Below are 15,191 nucleotides of genomic sequence, written 5' to 3'. Positions count from 1 at the left end.
AGTGCCCACAGGTCTACACTGTTATCTCCACCACAGCAGTTGAAGAAACCAAGGCTCCCATAATGTATCAACTTGTCTCAGATCACACCTCTAATAGGTGGCTAAGGTAGGATTTGATCCCAGGTCAAGGTCCAGAACCACTTTACTCACTGTCCCCATGCAGTTATACCTGTTTTGGTCCAAGTCATTGGAGCACATGTGAGACATTTGGAGTTAAGAGTCAAATGAATATTGTCTCCAGTACCTGCAGCAATGCCTGGAACATAGTAGGTTAATGTTATGTGAATGAATGAATGAAGGCAACCTACAATGTAGTCTGCCCTCTGAGGTTCAGCTCACATGCCACCTCCCTCAGGAATTGAAAACTTCCTCCTCTTCCTCAGCGCTCCCTACACAGCTGCTGCCTCTGTGCCCTTCTGTCACCGTGCCATGTGACAGCTGTGTGTTGTGTGCCTCCTTCATTCCAAACTCTGTACAGAGTGGGAACTGGGTCTGATCCTCTCTCTAGGTCTCCAAGACCTAAGGGGCCCTCAGTGAATGTTTGTTGACAAGCATACACAGTTGTTTCTGTGCTACAGGGTAATTAGAATTAGAAGTGTTCATTAGGATTAAATGAGTGCTGATGAAGATAACATTTGTAGCGCTGGGCCAAATTTTAATTTTTGGTTTTTTGTGTGTGTGATAAATAGGAAGGGGGTTCAAAACTTTGTGGGGAAATGGCATTAAAGGCTAATGGATTCTCCCCCACAACCTCTTTGAAGCCTCCTGGTCTGTGTGCAGTGAAAGCTGTGGGGGATGGAACTGCCTTGGTTTTCCCGGTCTTACAAGTTCCCCTCCTTTGACAGAGTGCAGTGGCACCCCTCTTCTGTCACTCGTTTTTGTGGGAAATGTGCCCGTTTTCCTCCTCTGTCACGTTTCTGCCTTTCGCAGTTGTTAGAGTGGAACACAAGTGACATTCATTACGTTCGTTATGTTGTTTAACCATCACCCTTATCTGTTATCCCTTACCAGTAGCTCAACATCCTCTAGGCTCTTCTCTGTACACTTGCCTAGCTTTTTCATATTGATAACTAGCATTTCTATCTAAAGGTAGTCTCCTTTACCTTTCCATCATATTATCCCTCAGCAGTTGCTAAGCATTGGCCATGTTCTGAGCGTTGGTCTTGCTGTCTTATGGATGTTCCCTTGGTTGGTCACTGTCTTCTTTGGTTATCTTGCACTGAGGCTGGTAGACCTAACTAGGATCATCCTGCTCAATGGCTTCAGTTCCCTGGTCTCTCCCTTGCTCCATCCCTGTTTCCACCATGTGGTCCAGGGCAGAGGACCCCAGTTTTCTACTCTTGTACTCACATCCTGCTTGCCCTGTTAAGGATCAGGGGAAAGAAAGGACAAAGACCTAGAAATTCAGACGAAAGGCAAAATGGAAGACTATGAAAGGTAGGTCTTGTGCAGCAGATTTGCCTAATGCAATACGTCGTTTGATCTCCTGACTGCTGCTTCCGTGAATGTTGGTAGTTTATCCAAGAAGAATGAAGTCCTTGACAACTTCAATCTTTTCCCTGTTGATAAGAATGTTATTGGTCCAGTGTGAGGCTTTTTGTTTTCTTTACATTGAGATGCAATCCATACCGAAGGCTGTGCTCTTTGATCTTTATCAGTAAATGTTTCAAGTCCTCTTCGCTTTCAGCCAGCAAGGTTGTAGCTTGTTAGTGAGTCTTCCTCCAATCCTGATGCCACATTTTCCTTCATAGAACCCAGATTCTCAAATTATTTGTTCAGCATACAGGTTGAATAAGTATAGTGAAAGAATACAACCCTGTTGCACACCTTTCTTAATTTTAAACGATTCAGTGTTCCCATGTTCTGTTTGAACAACTGCCTCTTGGTCCAGGTACAGACCACAATTAAGTGTTCCGGAATACTCATACTTCACAATGTTGTCAATAGCTTGCCAAAAGAACCAACAGATCTGTGTTGGAAGAAGTGCAGCCAGAGTGCTCCTTAGAGGCCAGGATGGCCAAACGTTGCCTCTCATACTTAGGACATATTGTCAGGAGGGACCTTGCTAGAGAAGGATATCGTGTATGGTAAGGTGCAGGGTCAGAGAAAAAGAGGAAAACCCCCAACGAGATGGACTGGCCAAGTAGCAGCATCGATGGATTCAAGTGTGGCAACAATAGTGAGGTTGGCCCAGGATTGGGCAGTGTTTGGTTCTGCTGTGCATAAGGTCGCTATGAGTTGGTACCATCTCTATGGCGCCTAACAACAAAGACAGGTAGGAAAGAATTAAATGACATAGTCCTCAGGAGCTAGAGGTAAAAGAGGAAGTGACCAATGGATAGGTTACGATAGTAATAAACATTTAGTCAAGAGGAAGACCCCCCCCTCCCCCCAGTGAGATGGATTGGCCAAGTGGCAGCATCAGTGGGCTCAAGCGTGGCAACAATAGTGAGGTTGGCCCAGGATCGGGCAGTGTTTCATTCTGTTGTGCATAGGGTCGCTATGAGTCAGTACCGACTCGATGGCACATAACCACAACAACAACATTCAATGCAAGGCACCCTGGTAGCTCTGTGGGCTAAGTATTTGGTTGCTACCCTTGAGATTGGTGGTTCAAACCCACCAGCTGCTGTGAGGGAGAAAGCTGACACTATCTGCTTCTATAAAATTTTACAGTCTCAGAGAAGTTCTACTCTGTCCAACAGGATCGCCGTGATTCGGCATTGCCTCTATGGCTGTGGGTTACTGTAAATGCTAATCCCTATGTTAACCAATAAGGAGCCTTGAGGTGCTCTAGAATAAGCACTGGACTGCTAACCACTAGGTCAGCAGTTCAAACCCACCAGTTGCTCCATGGGAGAAAGATGAGGCTCTCTACTTCCATAAAGATTGACCGCCTCAGAAACGCTGTCCAAGGTCGCTGTGAGTCCGAGGCACCTCGGGGGCTGTGAGTTTGGGTTGTTTGCTTTTTGTTTTACAGTAGGCAGTACATTGAAGTACAGATACTGTTGTACTAGGAATATAGTGTGTACAGTGAGGCTTAGAGATCTGAAGTGAGTTGCCCAAGAGCACCAGCTGGTAAGTAGCAAAGTCGTAACTTGGGTCCAGATCCACAGTGCATACTCTGAACTGCTACTCTTCCTGCTCGTTGAATAAAGCATTATTAAAGAATGAGTATCAAAGTGTAAATGGTGACTCTTTTTTATTTTTCCAAAATTTGAAAGAAACATTTAAAAAGCAGATGGTTTGGTTAAATAGTTTTCTCTTTTCCCATCCTCTAAAATGAGTGCTTACTCCCAGAGCTGATTAGATTGCTCAATGTCCTTTCCCAAGTTTAAGGAAAAAGTTGTTGTTGTTAAAGGGCTGTTGAGTCAGTTCGACCCATAACGACCCTATACAGGGTTTCAGAGGAGCTGCTGATGAGCTTGAACCGCCGACCTTGCAGGTCAAATGGCTTTGTAGTCTGGCGCATTAACCCACAGCGCCACACCAAAGTGGTGGTGATTTAAACCTTCCTGGCCACCGGGGGGCAGCACCAAACACTTCAAGGTGCTCTTTGTGGCTCAGTTAGTTGGAAAGAAGCTACACTGGGTCCCTGAGAGCTCAGTATTCTCCACCCACTGATTTCCTTGTCCTTTGATCACATGGAGGCTTTCCAGATCAGAATTTAAATGAAAACAACAGGATTGCCCAAGGAAAATTATTGTTAATTAAATCCCTTATAATAATATAGTCAAGGTTCTTTATTTTCCTTTTATTAGAGTGACTAAGCAGTATATATGAATTTCTTCATCAAGGAAGGTACTTTGAATTTGTGTGAGCTTGCTTAGACTGAAATCCATGTGCTCTTGGACTCAAAGGAATAAAAGCAGCCAGTATGTTGTTGTTTTTTACTTTATTGCTTGTCCGTGACTTCTTCTGAGTATTGACAGATGACAGCGTTTTGTAACTGACTGCTAATAAGAAAATATGTTCCTTGTCTTTAGTTATAAAGAATCCGAACATCCCATGGTAATATTTGTGTCTTGTAATATTGATTCCATAGACTTCCAGAAGAAAGAACAAGTCTGTTTTGGAGGAAGTACAATCCCGGTGTAGGATAAGCACTGGACTACTAACCACATGGTCAGTGGTTCAAACCCACCAGTAGCTCCTCAGAAACCCTATCCAGGGTCACTGTGTTTCAGAACTGACTCGACGGCACTTAGCAACAACAGCCAGATATATTTTAGAAACCTGGGTGGTGAGACTTTGTTTTGTTTACTAGGGATATATCTTCTGGAGAGAAGGAGTTCAAGCTTAGTCAAGTAGAGGGTCACTGAAAGCAAGAGAGATTCTCCATGCGAGAGATTCACATGGCAACTGTAAGAATGGGCCCAAACATACCAAAGAGGCTGAGGATGGCACGTGACCAGGAAATGGTTCATCTATTATGCATAAGTTCACCTCATAAACAAAATAGTGCACCTACAAAAATACTTCCCAGTGGATGGAGATGGGAGGTTTGGTGAACAAACATAGAAAATGTGTGTTTTTGTTGAAATACAGTATCTGCCTCAAAGGCTTAATGTAAGGATTAAATGTGTGAATACCTTTGAGCATTTGAACAATGCCTACTTCACTGTGAAATGAAGCAGCTGTGCTGTTCTGCTGTTAAACAAGGCTGAGGTATTATGACCCACCCATTGCCATCAAGTTGATTCCAACTAAGAATGAAACCACTGGACAGAACAGAACTGCACCGTTGGGTTTCCAAGATTGTAACTATGGGAGCAGACAGACTCAACTGGCTCCCTTGGAGCACCTGGTGCGTTTGAACTGCGGACTTTGTGATTAGCAACACAATTCGTCACCCCTATGCCACCAAGGCTCCTTTGAGATGATATAAATGTTCTGGATTTAGGGAACATGAGATAATATAAGCATTTCCCAAATCCAGAGAGTTTCTATTTCTTTTTTGAGGTAACATTTGGGGAATACACTAGAGGTGGTCAGTGGTAGTGGGGTTTGTATGTCATCAACTAGGTTCTGACTCATAATGACTCTATATAGGGGTTTCAAGGCTATAAATCTTTACAGGAGCAGAAAATCACATCTTTCTTCTGCACAGCGACTGGTAGATTTGAACTGCTGACTTTGTGGTTAGCAGTCTAGCTTATAATCCATTAGGCTACTAGGTCTTCTTGGAAGTGGTAGGTTGTTGTTATTGTTAGGAACCATCAAGTTAGTACCAAATCATAATGACCCTGTGCACACAGCAGAACAAAACACTATCCAGTCTTGTGCCAACCTTGCAATCTTGGCTACTTTTCAGCTCATTTTTGCTGCCACTTGTACGAATGCATCTCATTGGGGGACTTCCTCTTTTTCTCTGACCCTTCACTTTACCAAACATGGTCTCCTTCTCCAGGGACTGGTCCCTCCTGATAATATGTCTGAAGTGTAGGACACGAAGTTTGGCCATCCTGGCTTCCAAGGAACACTCTGGCTGTACTTCTTCCAACACTGTTGGTTCTTTTGGCAGCCCATGGTACTTTCAATATTTTCCTCCAACACCGTAATTCAAATGCTTCAATTCTTCGACGTTCTTCCTTATTCACTGTCCAGCTTTCACATGCATATGAGGTTATTGAAAATACCATGGCTTTAAAAAAAGGAAAATACCATGGCTTGGGTTAGGCACACCTTGGTCCTCATACTGATATCTTTGCTCTTCAACATTTCAAAGAGATCTTGTGCAGCAGATTTGCCCAATACAATATGTCATTTGATTTCTTGACTGTTGCTTCTATGAGTGTTGATGGTTGATCTGATCAAAATGAAGTCTTGGAAGACTTCAATCTTTTCTCCATTTATATGGATGCTGTTTATTGGTCCAGTGGTGAGGCTTTTTGTTCTCTTTACGTTGAGGTGCAACCCATACCGAAGACTGTGATCTTTGATCTTTATCATTCATCAGTAAACATTTTAAATCCTCTTCACTTTCAGCAAGCAAGGTTGTATCATCTGCATATGAGTCTTCTCCCAATTGTGATGCCACATTGTTCTTCATATAATACAGCTTCTTGGATTATTTGCTCAGATTGAATAAGTATGATGAAACAGTACAACCCTGGTACACACCTTTCCTAATTTTAAACCATTCAGGGTTCCCTTGTTCTGTTCTAACAGCCTTATGGACTATGTACAGGTACCTCATGAGCACAATTAAGTTGTCTGGAATACTCATTCTCCACAGTGTTGTCCATAGTTTGTCATGATCCACACAATTGAAAGTCTTTGCATAGTCAATAAAGCATAGGTAAACATCTTTCTGGTAGTCTCTGATTTCAACCAAGATCCATCTGATATCAGCAATGATACCCTTGTTATACGTCCTCTTCTCAACCAAGCTTGAACCTCTGGGAGTTCTCTGTCAATGTATGGTTGCAGCGTTTTTTTAATTATCTTTAGCAAAATTTGGTTTGCATCGGATATTAATGATATTGTCTCATGATTTCTGCACTCCGTTGGATCACCTCTGTTTGGAATGGGCACAAATATGGATCTCTTCCAATTAGTTAGCCAAGTAGTCGTCTTCCAAAATTCTTGGAATAGATGAGTGAGTGCCTCCAGTGCCGCATCAGTTTGTTGAAAGATTTCAATTTGTAATTCCATCCATTTCCAGAGTCTTGTTCTTTGCCAATGCTTTCAGTGCACCTTGGACTTCTCCCTTCAGTATCATTGGCTCTTGATCAGATGCTACTTCAATGTTGCAAGTCAAGGTTTGAATTTTTTTCTTCAGTCCCCTGACTTTCTAGTCCAGTGCATTAACTCCTAGCACTACACCAGGATCTTTCTTGTGGGTGTATGGATATTATTCTACCACAGACAGCGTTATACTTCAAGACAGATCTTGATATGCTCTTTTTGATGACGAATGCAACATCATTCCTCTTCAATTTTTCATTCCCAGCATAGTAAACCATGTGATTGTCCAATCCAAAATGGTCAATACCAGTCCATTTCTGCTCACTAATGCCCTAGGATATGGATCTTTATGCATTCCATTTCATTTTTGACAATTTCTAATTTTCCTAGATTCATACTTTGTCCATTTCATGTTCCAAGCATTAATGGATTTTTACATTTGTTTCTCTTTATTTTGAGTTGTGCCCCCTCAGCAAATGAGGGTCCCAAAAGTGATAGTTCATTCATGTCATCACAGCCAACTCTACTTTGATGAGGCAGCTCTTCTCCGGTCGTATTTTGAGTGCCTTCCAACCTGGGAGCTCACCTTTAGCACTATATCTGACAATATTCTGGTGCTCTTCCTCATATTTCAAAATTCAATATTCTGGTGCTATCAGTGTTCCACTGCTATTCATAAGGTTTTCAGTGACTAAATATTTGGAAGGAGTCCATCTCTCCAAATTCCTAATCTGTCTTCATCTGAAAGCTTAGCTGTCCTATGGGTGACCCTGCTGGTATTTAAAATATCCATGGCATAGCTTCCAGAATCACAGCAACACACAAGCCACCACAGTACAACACCCTGACAGGTGAGTAGTGGGGAGGTGCTAGGCAGTAGTCTGGAAGTAGCAGGCAGGGGTTTGGTTGTGCTATGTGGCTTTGGTGACTAGTAGCTATGAGGCCATTGAAAATGCCATGGCTTGAGTCAGGTACACGTTAGTCTTCAAAGTGACATCTTTTCTTTTTAACACTTCACTTTAAAGACATCTTTTACAGCAGATTTTCCCAGTGCATTTTTCACTTATTACAAGAAGCACAAAATACTTCTTAGAGCCAAAACAAAAACAAAAAACAGAAATTTTTGCAGTGAAAACAAGGGGCATCATTTCAAATAACACTTTTCTCAGTAATAAAAGAATAATGGATATCTGTGTGTTAGGTACCCCACATATCCATTCCACAACATTTCTGGATTAGGTGGTACCTGGGGTGGCGCTTTGGGCTAGTGCATCAGACTGCAAAGTCATTTGAATTGCAAGGTCGGTGGTTCAAGCTCACCAGCTGCTCCTTGGAAACCCTATACACATTGGTTTACAGGGTCACTATAGGTCGGAATAGACTCGACAGTACTTAACAACAACAACAATAATAATAGCACATGTCAAGGGAACCTATTCGTTATCATGAGGGCAGGTTTTTGGTTCCTCCCCCCCCTTTCCCTGGTAACTGCCTTGTTTTTGGAGTTAGACCCATCAAGAAATTTTTAGGACTGTTAGCCCTATAATTGGACTTCTGGTCATCTTTTCTAAGGAAACAAATCTGAACATGAGGGGGACAAAAAAAAGCTACACAAGAAGATATTAATCATTGCATCTTTTTTAGTAGCCAAAAATAGTCCCAGTAAGTTTGCATCCTTAGAGGATGTGTTAAATGACTGAGATGCTGGAACATTATGCAGCGCTGAAAGTTGCCTTAAGAATACCTTGTACCAGTGTGAGGACCGGCGCATCTGTGGTCTGTGAGTCACTCCCACTCTCTGACTCTGTCTTGCAGTGCTTTGCTGTACGCTCTCTGGGCTGGGTGGAAATGGTAGAGGAGGACCTCGCCCCTGGTAAGAGCAGCGTGGCTGTCAACAACTGCATCCGGCAGCTTTCTTACTGCAAAAACGACATCCGAGATACAGTCGGCATCTGGGGAGAGGTAAGTGGTGCGTGGCAAGAAATGGTGAGCTCCCTTCCCTTCCAGTTCACGAATCCCCACGGCACTGAGTGTGCCCACAGTGCACCTGTGTGATCGCTCCAGCAGATCCCAGCAAAGACCAGGACCCTGTTTGAATGGCAGGCTCTTGACTTGGGAATCTCCATATTCCCCAGGGGATCCATGGTTGGGCTGGAAGGGCCCAGAAAACCCTAAACTGGCCTGCAGCATTGGAAGTGCCAGTGCCTACAGGGAGTTTTCAGGGCAGACGCCCCATGGCTCTGGTGTGTCCTCAAAAGAAGACACACCCACACACATATACACGAAGGTGTTGCTGCACCTGCTCTGACAGTTAACGAGTTCTCATTCTGTAAAGCACCCTGGAACTCCACATTCTGCATGAGTCACAGTGTTGTTACTGGTATCTTCTGTGTCACATTCAGTGGAGGAATTCCATTTGGAAATGTTAGTTAAGATCATTTCAGAAAGGGAATTAATAAAGAAACAATATCCACTTTGTATAAAAACCACAGCCACTGGGGAAAGCAGTCTCTTTGAACAAGTGTAGTGAGGAGTGTCTCACAGTGTGGTCTGCAGCCTGCCTGTATGTGCTCCTTTCTCCCCTCCCCACTCAACAGAGCATGGGCAGCTGTGCTTTTTGATTGGGTTGTTGGGACTGTCACTCACATGTTCTCCTAGCAACACAGTCATAAAGAGAGATAGGTTGCCAAGACTTCCCAGCCTGTCTGTCTACCTTAGAACTGAGCTGATCTACATCACAGTGGACGTGTCTGTACAATGATGACACAACATCCACTAAGGTCACTCTGACCCAAGCCTTGGGACTTTCACTTGCTTCATCTGTATGTGAAACCTGGACAGTGAATAAGGAAGCCTGAAGAAGAATTAATGCCTTTGAATTACAATGTTGGTAAAGAATACTAAATATACCATGGCCTCTGCCACAAGACCAAACAAGCTTGTTTTGGAAGCAGTAGTTATGTCGGATTGCTCCTTAGAAATAATGATAATACTGAGACTTCGCCTCTCATATTTTGGACCTGTTATCATGAGGGACCAGTTCCTAGAGAGGGACATCATGCTTACAAAAGAGGAAGATCTTCAACGAGATGGATTTATACAGTGGCTGCAACAATTGTGAGGTGCAGGAACCCCAGGCAGTGTTGCATTCTACTATACTTAGTGACAGAAGTTAGGATTCAGAACTAACAACAAGATCACACCGTCACCTAGACTTCTGGATCCTAAGCATGGGTGGAGAGGCAGAAGTACCGCCACACTTGGCCCAAATACCCAGGCCTATGCTTCGTTTCCAAATGTTCCACTTTTGTCTCAGTCAAAATGCAAAGTTCAGTTAGATGTAGCATGAAGCTTGGCGTCATTTATACTAATTGTGAATGACTGAAGGCTTCCACCAGCCATTTTAGAAGAGCTCATTAAGATTCTAAAGGAATCTTCAACTGATGGGATTCCAACAGTGAGAGTGAGATTGGAGCAGGGGCAGCTAGGCCTCTCTTTATGTTTAAGTTGTTGCTATTTTTCTTGGCTGTTTCGTCGGCTTTTGAACCCTAAATTCCTCCAGGCAATGCTTCTAGTTCATAACAGATGTAGGAAATATAGCCCAGTGCTGAGGCTTGTGAGCTATGATTTTGTGGTACGCCCCATGATGCACAAAAGTTCTCGGTGGTCAGCCTCTGTGTGATGAGAAAATTGAAGACATGAATTTGCTAAATGAATTTGACTGAAGCTACGGTTTGTTTTCCTTCAAGGAAAGCTGGCCAGCCATTCTTGTTTTAAATCACAAGCTACACGTTGTCGCTGGCTCTGTCCAATAATGCGCAGATTGTTTGTAGAGTTTACCGAAGAAGGTGACCTCTGTCTCTGCAGGGTGACCAGGTTTGGCTTTTAAACTGCATCCACCCAAATCCACTTAATCAGTGTGGGACCTCACTCTGGGTCACATCCCACAAAGCATATTTAGCAGCCACAGTGAAGACACCAAACAGCCACATGGGATGGACTTAGGGACCAGCAGGTGGAAGTTGTACTGGGGACTGCTCAGTAGTGGGTCTGGCTGCAGATCTCTTTTAGGTTCAGTGACTGGTGGGAAGAACAGAAAGCACTGAGCAACCCCAGGCAGCTCTCAGGTACCACCCCACCCCCCAGGACCTGGGACCCAGTCAACTCAGAGCTCAGTGATAGGGCTGCTCAATGGGCAGCGCTCTGCTCAAGATCAGAGGAAAGGAGCCCAGCCATTGGCTGAAGTATGGAGCGGGGGGCGGGGCGCTCAGCCACCTCAGCTGCTGGACTTGGCTTTGCCAGCTCTTGAGTATCTCCTGACCAGTTGCCTCCCCAGGACGTGCGCCTCAGTTTTGATTAATCTGCAAGCAAGCTAATTAAGAGTTGACTCAGGCCAGTGATGGGACCCACCTGTGCTCTTGGAGTGTCCACAGGTGGCCTGTCTGCCTGCCTGCCTACGGCCAGTGGAGTGGGCTGCGCTTCCTCCACAAAGCCATTTGGGGGCACCGTAGATCTGAGGGCACGTGCAGCCTGTTGCTCCAAACTCGTGAAGTCTGTTCAGCCCCCACACTCTAAATTAGTATGTTCTGCTGGTACTTTGATCTCTAAGGGGCTTTCCTGCCCTTTGGGAAGATTTCAGATCATCCTGGGTCTTGGCTGAAGGCCCCAGGTTTAAGCCACAGCATAAATATTCACCACAGGGGCCCTGACTCACCCAGGGCTGCCTTCACTCTGAGAGCTTTTGAAGACCTATTGCACAGAGCCAATTCTGACTCATAATCAACCCTCTAAGACAGAGTGGAACTGCCCCAGAGTGTTCCCAAGGCTGTAAACCCTTCTAGAAGCAGGCTGCCGCTTCTTTCTTCCACAGAGGGGCTGGTGAGTGGGGCTAACAGCCGAACTTAACCACTGCTACCAGGGTTCCTGAAAGAAACCTAAAACCAATTCAAAAACTACCAAAAGGCCTCCCTGTTCCCACCCAGCTAGATCTACCAGCTTCAACTGCACGGCATCTGGACAGCTGGTCCCCTGCACGAGAACTACTAAAACGTGTTTAATGATTTCTTTAAACCGTGCCAGTGTGCAACTACAGGCGAGGTGGGGGTCAAGTTGAGTATTGTACTTGTCCTCAAGGCACCAGCATACAGAGCCAGGACACCACAGCACGTGTTAGAGACGGAGGGCCCAGGTGATGCCCTGCAGGTATCCCAGGCCGGAAGCAAGTGATTCCACCACTGAGCCTCAGGTTCCCCACCTGCAAAATGGAGATAAAACCAAACCAGCTTTCATATTGACAGGCTCCATGAACACCTAAAACACGTTGCATAACATCTCCTGTGATAAAGTCTCATAAATGTTAGCTGTTGATAGTACCAAGGAATGTTGTGAGGCTGTGCCAGCTGTTTGCCAGGCAAATCACCCAGGCATGAAGTCTGAGACAACACAGACAGGTGTGGGCCTGGCCCAAGAGAGAGGCATGGGGGAGAAGGGGTGACAGAGGGGCACACTGGGCCCTGGAGTTAGTAAAATATGAGGGGACCTGCCATTAGCTCTCCCCCCTACTTAGAGTAAAAATGCAGAAATGTAAATAATTAAAAATAAGAGACAACTAGAAAGCAGACTAGGGACACATTTCAGAGAACTTGGAGAGGGAAAAAGAAATTAGTATGTGAGAGGAATATGAAAGATCAGGAGAGGAAAACAGTCTAGATCCAAGGTGGCTGCTTTTAATGAGGGAAAGACAGCCTGCACAGCTCGGTAAGGCTGTGCAGCATGAATGAGGAAGATCTGTGTTTTCTCCTTGGCTCCCAGGGGAAAGACATGTACCTGATCCTGGAGAACGACATGCTCAGCCTGGTGGACCCCATGGACCGCACAGTGCTCCACTCGCAGCCCATCGTGAGCATCCGCGTATGGGGCGTGGGCCGAGACAACGGCCGGTGAGTCCCCTGCCCAGTGTGGCTTTGTGTCCCTTACCACAGAGAACTTTCTAACGGTACTATGCTTCACTGAATGTGGAACTTGACAGTAGATGCTGCTTAGGTATACAAAGTTACAGGTCACCTGTATTTGCCTGCCTCATATACCTGCCAAGCCACTGCCCTTCCTGGTTTCTGCACCTCAGCCCTTTTACCATTGTGGTTCCTGCCTTAAGTTCTGCATATTTCCTTTCCTGATCATCCTCTTATCCAACTTCCAACCCATCCAAGCTCTCTGAGAATCCCTTTTTACCGCTCTGCTCTGTAGTCTGTTTTAATCCTCCATTTATTCTATTGCATCTCAGCTGTTTCAGGGTCCCCACCCCCACCCCCCGATGGCATTTTCAGCATAGAATGCTTGCTAGAACAGAGAAAGTTGAACAGTCTTTAATGACAAGCCTTAAATCATTAAATCATAATGATGAGGAATTTTAGGGGACTGAGGTTGGCTAAACATAAACCTTCCAAAAGAAATTTGAAAGTTGTTTCATATGTTTTCAATGCAAAACGTCAGTTAATTCACAGTTGCACTCAATGTGTTTTTTTAAAATCCTATGGAACTTTCGGTATTGGTAGGAAGTACCACTTGCTTGTTACTGTTTTTTGTTGTTAAGTGCCATTGAGTCAGTTCTAACTGATAGCGACTCCCAAGGAGTGACTGGTGGGTTTGAACTGCCAACCTTGAGGTTAGCAATCGCGCCACACCTTCCTTATAGGTACAAATTTCCCAGGGCTTCCAACTCGTTCTTCCCAGTTTGGTCATGACTAGTAACGCAAAACCAGAACAGACCTGAATTTGTAAAATGTGGGCAGATCAGACAATAACCAGAAGGGGAGAGACTTAGGTTGTTGCCCTACCAGAAAATGTATGTCCCTCATAGAAAACAAGGGCATCATGTGCATCATATAGCCATCACATGTCTTGAGGAGCAAAATTGAAAATAATGGTGCCCCATCAAAGATGGCGGCCCATGGACCACTTTGAATGTGTGTCATGTTCTACAGTCCTGGTAACAACCCAGTGCCCTAAATCACATTCCTCAAGGGGCTCAGCATGCCTTTTCCAAGTCTCCTATTCCACAGCTTCAGCCTATGATTTCTCTCATTCCTGTTACTGTTTTGATTCACCCAAATTTTTACAATTCAGATTCTGATTTCACTTCATTGGCCATAACTGAATTGATTCAAAGCCTGGTATCTTCAGAATGATTGGAAATAAGGAAGGTTCTGGTTTATAATCATATATTGTAGCTTTATTCCAGCAAATGAAGTCACAGACATCTACTTGGATATCATTGTTAAATTACTGGACTTGAGTTGATCTTTGGCCATTCTCAAGGTACTGGTGAATCTCCTGGCATTTTAGGTATGACCTGTAGGATGCTTAGTCGCCACTTTGCTGAAAATAGACGAGCATTTTGGAGATGGGTGAAAATCCTGAATAACAGATAGATGGCTTTCCTGGGAGTTCTGTTTGATTGGGTCATGTAGTACTGTCCTGGGATGTCTGTGTGGGTATATCACAGCCTTGATCTACCAAGACTGGGCATTGTTGTTCTTAAGTGTTGTTGAGTCACTTCCTACTCATAGTGATCCTTTTTAGAGTTTATGAGGAGTGACTGGTGGGTTTGAACGCTGACTTTGCAGTTGAAACTGATCTTGGTGGATTTCATTGTCTTTTGATTTGGTTCCAAGTTCTAAACCAGAAAGGAGGGATTATGGTTAAGTATTCATCAGCCAGAGAGCATGCATTTATGTTGGAACCAGACATGAGAAATGGTCTCCAAAAGAGGGCGCTTGTGTATTTTCTAATAGCTGATGGGATGAACTTGCTAGGAGGACATTGTGCCTTTGAGCTTTCCATCACAAAATAAAGAGGGATGACAGCTGGACCAGGTGGGCAGGTTTTTCATACACACCTGTCATTCACTTGCTTGGCAGAATTGTTACTTTAGATTGATGCATAGACATGACTTGATTAATTTTACAAGGAAGCTAGCTGATAGTTGGTTGTTGTTGTTGTTAGGTGCCATCGAGTCGGTATCAACTCATAGCGACACTATGCACAGCAGAACGAAACACTGCCCGATCCTGGGCCAACCTCACTATTGTTGCCACGTTTCAGTCCATCAATGCTGCCACTTGGCCAATCCATCTAATTGGGGATCTTCCTCTTTTTCTCTGACCCTCCACCTTACCAAACATGATATCCTTCTCCAGCGACTGCTCCCTCCTGACAATATGTCCGAAGTATGAGAGACAAAGTTTACCCATCCTGGCCTCCAGTGAGCACTCTGGCTGCACTTCTTCCAACACAGAACTGTTGGCTCTTTTGGCAGCCCATGGCACTTTCAATATTCTCCTTCAACACCATGACTCAAATGTGTCAATTCTTCTATGGTCTTCCTTATTCACTGTCCAGCTTTCTCATGCATATGAGGTTATTGAAAATACCATGGCTTGGGTCAGGCGCACCTTAGTCCTCAAGCTGACATCTTTGCTCTTCAACTCTTTAAAAGGTCT

General features: G+C 44.4%; 1 protein-coding gene across 1 annotated transcript in view; it reads left to right on the top strand.

Annotated features, from left to right (window-relative positions):
* The window catches only part of APBB2 (amyloid beta (A4) precursor protein-binding, family B, member 2), a 262,630-nt gene that overhangs the window by 156,166 nt on the left and 91,273 nt on the right, over positions 1–15,191 (top strand). Inside the window, exons 6-7 of the mRNA XM_006873234.1 lie at positions 8,506–8,652; positions 12,502–12,629. Of these exons, the coding sequence (XP_006873296.1) occupies positions 8,506–8,652; positions 12,502–12,629 (275 nt within the window). The remainder of the gene's footprint in view (positions 1–8,505; positions 8,653–12,501; positions 12,630–15,191) is intronic.

Source organism: Chrysochloris asiatica, unplaced genomic scaffold (assembly GCF_000296735.1).
Source record: "Chrysochloris asiatica unplaced genomic scaffold, ChrAsi1.0 scaffold00230, whole genome shotgun sequence".
Taxonomy (NCBI): domain Eukaryota; kingdom Metazoa; phylum Chordata; class Mammalia; order Afrosoricida; family Chrysochloridae; genus Chrysochloris; species Chrysochloris asiatica.
The sequence above is the reverse complement of the archived record's forward strand: the minus strand, read 5'-3'. Positions and strand labels throughout refer to the sequence as shown.